A 10807-nucleotide genomic window follows, 5' to 3' on the forward strand; every position below is an offset into this window, starting at 1 on the left:
CGCCGGCGCTGCCAATCGATGCCCCGGCACCGATTGACTAGTGGCATTACTGGCATTACTGCACGTTTTCATCTGTCTGTTGCTGTACTTCATCGCGACCTACTTCATCAAGCTTTCATTCATCTACACTCCCCTCCGCATTGCGAACACCAAAGTGTACCGGTATATCCTATACGCGCTGTTTGCGACCGGGGGGGTTTATCACCACCACCGTCCTATGCTTTTGGATGCTCTTCTTCTGCATTCTTCTACGCTACTTTTGGAGCCACCTGATTGGCAGTGACGTCAAAGGGTCTAGCAAGAAGATCACCAGCTTGACGAAGGCAGGTAAATGCTGCCTGACTACTGGTGGCCGACTTCTCTACGGGAAAGACTTTTATAAACTCTATTATAGACTAATTATTTATATTACTTAATAATGAGGTAAAGTAAAGTGATTGCTGTTGCATTATACATAGTGGTAATTGGTGGCAGATATACAGGAATAATCGATAACATGGCATTTCACTGATATTAAGCCCTGATCTTTGATAGTGTCTAGCCTATTCTATTCAACATTTCGACCATAAATTGCCTAAGCAACAGCTGAGTGAATGATTCTAAAATGGATGAGCCTAGAGAAGAAATAATGGCAAATGGCAAGTAATGAACGGGAGCTATAATTCCCCTAAATGAGGCTCTCGTTGGTTTAGCCGTGGAATGGCTGGTGGAGACCAGAAGTCAGTCAGAGATATACTCTGCAGAACTCTAAACCCCCGTGTCAGATACTCGCTGTATAACCCGATACTATAGATGTATATCGTGTGATACTGAACCCAAGGTCCAGATATATGTGATTTATGTCTAACACATCAGAGGCGCGGCCGCAAACGGAAGGCCTCTCGGGATGAGAAGCTTTATTCACGAGTCCCTCGTATAGAAAAGCTTCCTGTGGGCAGATGTGATTCTGGAACTTGGATCACCGGTTGGCAAGATGAACAAAGTGGTGAGGGATAGAAGATGTGCATTATATTCAGAGCATCTACTGCTGAATCTAGGGTTCCTGTTGGCGGTAGTAGAAGCACAGTGATTCAAATGTCTCTTCATTCTTGTTATACCCCTCCATTCTACCTATTGGTTTACATATGTTGCTTGCCGCGGAGGCGGAAACGGGTGGCAATATGGATAGTTTGATCACTGAGACGGGTAGATATTTGTAGATAACATTATAGTGCTTGGCTATTTCAATAGTATTATCAAGATTATCTACTAATTATGCAAGAAATAGAGCCTTCATTATTATCTAGACATCTTTTGACTTTGAGCTATGGTGAGAGGGCTATTTTTAGCTGTGGATATATATATCAATGATAGAAGAAATGGGTAAATCTAACTATGCTTCCACATTTGGTAATTTTCCTGTTGTCTGGAATTGTCAGGCTTCAAATGATGGCTTGGTTAGCCAAGCGCCTGTTGTAGGAGTTACGAACCACTTTCATATTGCGGTGAAGAACTGGGGAAGCATTATGCCCAGAATGTCTAGGTCACCCTGACTACATAACGCATTCAAAATATTTCTTGGCGAGACAGCATCCTCTTCGCCGCTTTGACTAATGTTGCGTCAAGCGCAAGTTCGTTTTGAAAAGATCTACGGTTGTCTTTTGGTCCACTCAGGCAAGAGTTTAGGACGTCCATCGGAAAGAGTAATTTATTGCTAGAGCACTATGCGCACCAAAACCAAGAATAAGTCAAATTAGGAAGCAAAATACAAGATTATGAGAACTAACATAGCCAACTCGGGAACCATCAATGCAAACCACCGCGGCGTCCAGCCCTCATTGAATGGTAAACGTTCCTCTTGGAAAACGGCTTTCGCGTACTTAACCGGCAACCGACGGAAGACACCTTCACCGAATACGCCCTGGAATAGAGCAGCTTCAGCGCAGGCCACTATGTGAGCCCTGTAGCCAAAGTCTAGAACCCTATTTTTTGCATTTTGCTCTATATACCGCTTCTTGCGAAACCTCCCAAGATGGGAGACGGTGAAGAAGTCTTGCTGTGGGTACCCGAGAAAGCCTTCAACTAATCCAGGATGAGGACTGATACAGTCACCTAAGGCGCGATCCTCTCTAGAAAGAGAAACGTCGTGTTCTATTGCATGAGGCCGACCAGTTTGATCCAGATTTAGGACAGGTATGCCGGAGTCGTCTACCTGTTCTGGGTTGCGAAGGCCACGATGCGAATGCTCGTCATGGACAGCATAAGCAGAATTGACAAGGCCTAGCCTGATGTCGATACCCACACCAATATGCTTGAGGGCGTCCTTCAGCTGATTGGCCGTAATATTACGGCCATCGCGGGATATTATACCGTGGTTCGCAAGTGCGTTAAGCACAGGGCACGGACTTCGCAAGTCGCCAGCACCTGCAGGGTGGAATTCGTGTTTCTTGGCTAGATGTGATGATAGTGCCATTAGATAAAGATATTCACTATGAAAGGTCAGAGTAGTCGATAGGACAAAGACGCTAAGCTCTTAGTACTTCCTTGCTTGTCCGAGTTGTGATGTGGTCCACTCTTTACTTATAATGATTGGCGTCTATCTCGTGACCTTTGAGATCTGGTCGGGGTGGCTGACGCATGACATGATTAGCCTCCGGACTTGGAATTCATATATAGTCTAGACTCGGTATCCGCTGCATGGGTGGTAGTGAAATCATGGTTGGTTTCACTAGTTAAGTTACCTTTGCATAATAAGGTTGGCCAAATGGTTTGACGATGGGTGATACGGAATATTTAACTTTCGTGTTCATTTGGGGTTCTTCTTCTTACACCATTTAACACTCAACATTTCAGCAATTTAGGTTTTCAGCATATCACATATGGATCCTGTATGTTGAAGGAAGACAAGGAGCAGTGACCCGGGGCATGATCAACTTGTGCTCAGGAGAGATGTGTCAAACCTTAGGATCGCTTCCCTGTCCTGGTTAGCTTAGCTTTACTGATATATATACTGTTAAACTGGGTCGAGGAGGTATCAGGCTGATAATTATCTAACAATAACTAGTCTTAGATGAGAGAAGAGAAATAAGATTAAATAATACTGTATAACTATTTATAAGTAAGTACAAATAGGTATTTCTACTAAGTTTCTATATATATATAGTTATTCAAAAAACAATAGTATTAAGCACGAAGAACAGAACTAGTTAAGTCGAAGGCGATGTGTGAGCGTAACGTATCCATAGCTCGAGCTATGTTCTGAAGACGATTTGAAGTTTTCAATTGGCTTCCTGTTTTCTTCCGCAAGATATTGCCGAGGCTAATTTCAGTGGTATTGCGTTTGCGCTCATAATAGAAAGTCTGGATTCTGCGGCTTACAGCAACGCGCGTTAGAACCTCCTAAGATGACTTGCCCCACAAACGGCATTTTTGACCGTTCAATGACAAGAGGGAGTAGGTAAACGCTCATTTAAGCGAAAGAAAAGCAGCCTTATGCAGAGTTTACGGAGCCGCCATGATAAAAATCCGAGGACGACTCTTGACCAACAATCGCCCAAGCCTCAACACACACGACCGGACAATTCTCACCGTTTGTCATCTTTTACATGTACCGGAAGTGTCCTGATGACGTATAGATGTTTCATGACTTACGTGATGGAACGATATATTACATCTGCTGCCTGGCTAGATAGGGGCTGACGGACAGACCTGCGTTCACAATTTTCAGATCACGTTTTATTCCTTTACAAAAAGTAGGATGTATGGAAAGCTGCCTCCCTTCTCCGATAGGATACCAAATTCTTGTATGCTGTTTGGGCATTGGAAAGGAAGTTGAATCAATCAGACCAAGGATCCCACCCGTCTGGCCAGCCAGCATCCCTAGCATACTCGGACAAGCAAAATTCGTCATCGTCATCAATATAGTATTCAAACTCATTCTTTAACACCCGAGTTTTATGCTGGATATCTTGAGTAGACGACATGGTCGGATTTCGTTTGGCCTTGCTCTTGCGCCGGCTTTTTTTGCCCTTTTGTCCCTCTTCTTTCCGTCGAAGCTCTGCCCATGATTTTAACTGTTCCGGGTTTCTGATGCAGAATATGATCACGTCGCGTACCGCATATGCGTCTTCCAAAGCACTGTGCGCACGATCTCCGCTCTGAATCTCCAAATCCAAAAGAGTTTTGGCCACAGCCTTCAAGCTCCAAGCGCGAGGTAAACTCTCCGTGGGGCCAGTGGCTGGGAATACAGCCTCCGCAGTCAAAATGGCGGAGTCAACAATTTTGTTGTGACAGATTCCCAGAACCTCAAGGTCATAATTGAGGGATTGGCCAACAAAAACAGTGGATGTATCGGCAAATTGCCATAAATTCTCGCGCGCTTCTCGCCAATCTCTGAATGCAGCGCCAGCTATCGTGGCGCTTGTCATGACATCTTGGGTTATTCCGGTAATTTTTGATCTCCAGTCAATGACCTCCTCGGATGGCGCTACGTAGCGGCTAATGAGAACATCGCCTGTCAAAAAGTCAATGGCACTTATAAACGCGAGAGTTTGCCGATTGCCTTTGACACCGACCATCTCACAATCGAGTGCGATGGCATGTCTCTTGAGTCCAGGCTGTTCCTCAGACGGCGTTTCGCGAAATTGATAAGTGGGAATGGACCCCTTCCGTGGGAAGTCTTTATTCCTTACTGTGACTGGCCCTAGGATGTATCCTTCTCTCCGAAGGCGGCTCTCTGAATGGCATTTGGAACGCAGATACCTCAGAATCAGACACTGTTCAAGAGGGTGCAGAACGACGTTGGTGTTTGTGTTGAAATCGATTTCTAGCCAATAGTTTCCCGGATACCCAGTAAGTCTTTATGTAGATCACTTAGTCGCATGGGCGACTGCAAAAGGGAGCAAAGATTGAGAGGGTTGTTACCATTAGCATCACTTACACCCGATGCGATCAAAGGCAATTGAAAGGGCAAGTTGATCGGATCACGCTCCTCTCCGAAATGCATTATATCTCCGACAGCTGTCAGTAGAGTTTCTTGAAAGTACATTTGGCCATTTCCGAGAGGTGATGGCGATGTTATTGTCAGACCTGCTGAATGCTGGTTAAATGCCTTTCTCTCCTGAATGGGCTTTTTCGTATTGGTTGGAGCTTCCCGAGCTTTGACGTGCTTTTGATAATGCTGTATGACTGACATGCCGCTGCCGAATGCCTTTTGGCAGACGATACACCGCACAGAGTGAGATTGCTCCTCAAAGTGCTTCTGAGCCTCCACCAAGCTGCGGAACCCTCCTCTCTCGCATCCTGGACAGGAAAAAGATACTGATTTCTGCATTCTGAAGTCAAAATTGCAGTCAGCGCGTGTGCTTGACTTGCTGTTTTCCAAAAGGTCAGCCCGAAGATCAGTAGGGGTTCTCGCGCTTTTTAAGTTTCTGCCCAACCGTCACCCAACTCTCACGGCACCCATGCATAGTATCAGCGAAAGCCATTGGTAGCTGCATGCAGGGATCTGTGACCTGACGGCGCACGGCACATACGATCCCGACCGTAAGAATCCAGCGCACTAGAACACAACTTCGAATATCATCTGAGAATCGAACTGGTCCCTGTGACATTCTCTCGGCTCGAACTTGGTATGAAGTATTAGGTATCGAAGTAAGGAGAATATCCAACAATAACACCCAATAGACCTCGGAGGAAATGGAGTTCGTTTGCCGCCACTAAAAGCACTATGGACATAGTATTCAGCATCGCAATCTTAGTTCCTTCCACAAATGCAAATGGAGTATCGTACACCAGAAAAGAAGGTATGCGGCCCTTACAGATACAGCATGTATCTCGGGCAGGGGAATGTTACTCTAAAATTTAGAATTGATAGCATTGACAATGACAGTCGAGTTCGGGTTCTAGGGATTATCGACGAACTTGGTGAACTCGGAGTTAGCGAGAGTCTCCCTTCCTCAGGTAAGAGAGCATGAACCCGTATTTAAGCTGTTACTAATGCCTTTAAAGCTCGTTGTTGTAGGTGATCAATCGAGCGGCAAATCTTCTCTTCTTGAGGCAATCACCGGGTTATCGTTCCCCATAGCCAGTGATCTTCGTACCCGACATGCGACACAAATTGTTCTTCGCCGGTCCAAGCTTGATGAAGGTGGAGCGAAGATAAGTATCATCCCTGGGCATGCAGCCCAAGCAGATGGAGAGATGAAAGAACGTCTATTGAGCTTCGAGTGATCACTCTCCTTAGATCAATTTAGAGTGGGTGAATTCACCCGCATTTTTGACGAGTCAACACAAGAAATTAGTAGAGACTGACTGTACAACGTGCAGGCTGCTGAATGCATGCAAGTGCCAGGCCCAATGAAAGAAGATCTAGAAAATCTCAAAAGCGTTTCTCAGATGATATACTAAAGATTGAGCTTTCCGGCCTGGACAAAAGCATCTTAGTGTCTAGTAGGGCAATCTTCACAACAGGACAACAGTCAAATGATATTTAATAAGTTTATGAATAATATTATTCGATAGTACTTTAGAAAGGGAATATAGTGATATAATTTTGAATCTTTAAATTAATTATTCTGTGGAGTTATAATATTTAAAAATAATAGTATTTATTTCTGTCAAATATATAATTATTATATTTATTATTTTTTTAGTATTCTAGATATTTTGAGCAGTTAATGTCTTAAATATATTCATAATATTCTTAAGCTGCTGGATCAGGCTGCTGTATATAAGATTATGATTTTTCTAGATAATTGATAATTATATAATTATATTATTTTAATCTCAATTAGAGAAATCTTGTTTCTAGTTATATAGACTTTTTAGTTATTTATATTCATATATTTATTTAGATTATAATAAAAATAAATAAATAGTATAATTGTCTTAAAAATATAATATTCTGTGTATATTTTTAAGTATTCTTTTCTAATCAATTTTATAAATTAATTTAGTAATAATAAAAAGAATAAACCCTTTATTATTTTTTTTAATAGTATATTACTCGTAGAGAGCCAGATTATTATTACTTTTGTTATAATTTAAGTCTGATAATACAGCTGTATTTCTATCTCATTTTTTTTATAATTTATCGCGAATCGCAAAAGAAATGGTAATGGATTTTAAGCTCATTGCTTGCATGTATTGTAGTACCAAGGGTCGTCCCTTTTGCCCAAGATAAGAAGTAAGGGAGAGGATATGTATGAATATTGCACTTGGGCCCTAAGCGATTATCCTCCATGTGCAGGTAGGGCTTCTACCAATAATCTCCGGTCATGTTGTGAGTCTCTCCAATACGGAGACAGATGATATAAAGTTATGATAAGCTCTTTTTGGAGGAACACTTGGTTATTAATATTATGTCTCCGTGTATTTCAATAAAGGGAACGGTGGGAATTGGGCTTGGTATTATGTTTTAGCGCTATGCACGCAATAAATGTAAAATACAGTAGTATGATTCTATTTTTATATCATACTGGTACATGACATTTATCTTTAGTTAGGAAGAGTATTTTATCCTTGTTAGTAAGAACTAATGCTGCTGCTAAACACTAGTTATATGATGATAGAAGACAATGACAAAGCTTTATTTGTGTTTGAACTTGCCCTTGCGCAACTCCACTATGGATTGAAACATCATGTTTGTCAACTGATCAATATTAAATAATATGTGGCGAACTGGAGATTTGCCTGTCTGCCAACCTGTCGTTTCGCGTATCAACAATCCCTAGACTCCACTCACCTGACAGGACTAACAACTCCATACCAACTCAATCCAAGCACAGCACCTAGCACAATTGCAACCGCAGGTGGGACCTTGAAGAACCATGCACTCTGGGCATACATAATAGCGGCAATAACAACCCACCAGGGCCCCTTCGCCAAACTCTGCCCATCACGATCCTGCGGAGTTAGGTATCCAATTTCCCAAAGCCGGTACACAGCAGTAAACACTAATCCAACAGCTGATGCATTCACACCTCGGAGGAAGTCAACATTACATTTCTGTTTCCGTAGGACACGCCAAAATGACTGTATTGCGACGGCGAAGGTAATTCCAGGGAAGAAGATCCCTAGCCCACTAAGGAAGGCACCGAGGACTGTCTGGTAGGATGTATTTCGGACGGCAAGAGCGCCGAGAAAGACTGCAAAGTTGAAGTTTGGACCGGGAAAGGCCTGAATGATTGCGAGGCCGATCAGGAAGTCTCGACTGGAAACCCAACCCGGGTCCACGACGTATGACCGGAGCAATGGGATGACAACGGGGCCGCCGCCGAAGATCACAGTGCCGGCTAGGTACATATTCGCGAAGAGGTCGAAAGATAGAGGCGGTGCGGAGAGTTTGGCTCTTGCGACGAGAATGGCGATGAAGGAAGCTATGGTTTCGGGGTAAGCCTCTATCTAGTGATATCGCAAGCTTTAAGAGGGAACCTTACCAAAAAGGAACATCAGTATTGCAGCCCCCACACGGATCCGAATGATATGCTGCGGTGCAGGAGGGGTTCCCCCTCCTTCGGAGACCTGAATATCGGTTGAGTAAGACGGGGATGCCGCTGCAACTGACTTCCTCACTCGCAGCATCTCTGTTCCTGCACCCTGCCCTGAATACCGCATAGACAAATGCTCCTGGCCTACCGATCCAGAAGCGTCATTCTCCGGTTCGGGCTGCCGATTCCTTTTTCTCCACGCCATCTTTGCCCTGAGAATTTGTTGATATATCCAACCAACCCCCAGTGCCGTGGAAACACCACCCGCAACCATAAGAATTGGGAAATACCAGTGTGCACTATAGCAGAGGCCTGCACATGCACCGAAAATAACAAGGATACGGGAAATCTTGTCACGAATTGCCTTTTCAGCTAGTTGGACGGCAGCGAGGGCAACAATGCCTACTGTCGAGGCATTCAGGCCGGAGAGAAGAGCGTAGACTGCCGCGGGCAGTGTTTCGTCGATCCGTTGCACACCGAGAGAGGGGGCATACATACCGACTGCACCAGGAAGACTAGTAAACTAATCAGTCCATCATTCCGAATGACAAAGGACGCAAATTAAAGCAGTAATCATACCACTAGAGGACAAATGCCAGTAAGGCCGGGATGAAATCAGCGTGAAGCAACGCCAAGCAGAATAGCATCTTGGTCGAACCCGGACCCGGAAGGCCCTGACAGATAGCGAAGAGTTCTTGGTACTTGTACCCGTTAGCCCCTGACGATACTGGACATTGAATCTATGCTTCCTACCGTCTGCTCATCAACCCACTTTTCCTGCTCGACAAACCGCGCGTGAAAAATCTGGAAATGAACCGGCGGACTCCCAAAGGACGTAAATTCCAGGTACCAGGTATGTCGCACGACCTCGCCCAAGCGTCCAAGAAGGCGCTCTCCTGCGCGTGCCGGTTCAGTTACACCGGCATGGCTGCGCCAGCTTCGATGCAGGGCCCGTAGGGACGAGATAGGTCGCGATCGTGTCGAAAGGAGTATTTTAGATTGGGTTATAAATGGGCATGCGGTAATCAGCTTTGTCAGAGCAGGAGGGAAAACGAACCGACCGTCATTCAAGAGGGGATCGAGATTATACCAACCTTAAGGATAGTGAGCTAAATCAGTTGAACAATGAATTTTAAGGTTGGAAATCCGCCAGACGTGGATCCAATAGGAGGTCGGCAACTGTTCACACATGTAACTTAAGTGCTACATTGGTCCGCGGTCTGTCACTACGAGCTTCTAATTGGCTGATGGTTTTCGGGGTCCTATTCAAGTTTAGTTTAGAGGGCCTCTTAGGTAGACATGTGGGTCACTTGGTGATAAGGATCAATCCGCTTCCTCACGTGTGCCTAAGTGGTCATCGTTGCGACGGATCGACGCACCATTAAGTTTGAGCCCATGACATAGATCTCAGGATTTGTTGGATCCCACATCAAACACCGCCAGGTAAGATTCGGGCGCAACGCTCGGTTCCAAATAAGAGATACTTCCGCGGCGCCAAGAGAGTGTTTTCCATTCAAATGGCCAATGGTTTCGTCCATAGGGGAGCTAGTCGATAGTTTCTTGGGAGGGTCCAGCTTAACCGAAGGTCTATCAGTTTTCCCAGTCAACGGAGTTGATTAATTATAGCGCTGCTTCGGAAGAAATATATCACGCAATACGCCACAGAAATCACGTTTTCGGCCTGCGGTTCGCCGGGATGGATTGAGTTGTATTTATAGCTAGCAAGACCCTGGATGGATGGATAGTTAGCACCCTTGTTCCTCAATATGGCCTCGAAGGTCCATCTCGTCCGCCACGCAGAATCGGCCCACAACGTCACTCATGACTTCTCTCAGTTGGATCCTGAGTTGACCCCTCTTGGCCTTCAGCAGGCCATAGGACTCGGCCAGCTCTTCCACTCTGCCCCTCAGGTGGCTGTTATCATCACCTCTCCACTCAAGCGAGCCGTTCAAACCACCCTCACTGCTTTTCCACACATCCTTGATAAACGGTATTTCGACCCAGAGTCTGGGCACGGAGTGGAGAAAGGCGCAGTTCTTCTCTTGGACCCGGATTTGCAAGAGAGAAGTGCTCTTCCCTGTGATACCGGGTCCCCAACTAGGGTCCTGGAAACGGCTTTTCCGAGACTAGGTTTTCAGGATTTGGCTCAGGGTTGGCAAGTGAAAGAGGGCCTCTATTCTCCCGTCGATGAAGCTGTAGAGGAAAGGGCACGGAGGGTAAGATCTCGTATTGCTGCCGTTTGCGAAGATCTTCAACACCAAGCACGGACGGACGTTGTGGTTGTAACTCATGGGGTGTTCATGAGGTTCTTGGTAGGCGACTCGGACATTGATCTGCCG

General features: G+C 45.1%; 3 protein-coding genes across 3 annotated transcripts; all 3 read right to left on the bottom strand.

Annotated features, from left to right (window-relative positions):
• Window positions 1–1732: 1732 nt before the first annotated feature.
• On the bottom strand, window positions 1733–2452 carry AtWU_11491 (peroxidase family protein; the record flags this gene model as incomplete). Its single annotated transcript, XM_035506591.1, has 1 exon — window positions 1733–2452. The coding sequence occupies one exon, from the start codon at window positions 2450–2452 to the stop codon at window positions 1733–1735; it is 720 nt and encodes a 239-aa protein (XP_035362484.1).
• Window positions 2453–3815: 1363 nt separating this feature from the next.
• On the bottom strand, window positions 3816–5311 carry AtWU_11492 (ribonuclease H-like protein; the record flags this gene model as incomplete). Its single annotated transcript, XM_035506592.1, has 3 exons — window positions 3816–4804; window positions 4903–4989; window positions 5068–5311. 3 exons carry the CDS (start codon window positions 5309–5311, stop codon window positions 3816–3818), a joined length of 1320 nt encoding a protein of 439 aa, XP_035362485.1.
• A 2408-nt stretch (window positions 5312–7719) lies between these two features.
• On the bottom strand, window positions 7720–8964 carry AtWU_11493 (putative chromate ion transporter; the record flags this gene model as incomplete). The annotated part of the gene is made up of 2 exons (XM_035506593.1): window positions 7720–8357; window positions 8418–8964. 2 exons carry the CDS (start codon window positions 8962–8964, stop codon window positions 7720–7722), a joined length of 1185 nt encoding a protein of 394 aa, XP_035362486.1.
• Between the last annotated feature and the right edge of the window lie 1843 nt (window positions 8965–10807).

This window comes from Aspergillus tubingensis, assembly GCF_013340325.1.
Source record: "Aspergillus tubingensis WU-2223L DNA, scaffold_15, whole genome shotgun sequence".
Classification (NCBI taxonomy): domain Eukaryota; kingdom Fungi; phylum Ascomycota; class Eurotiomycetes; order Eurotiales; family Aspergillaceae; genus Aspergillus; species Aspergillus tubingensis.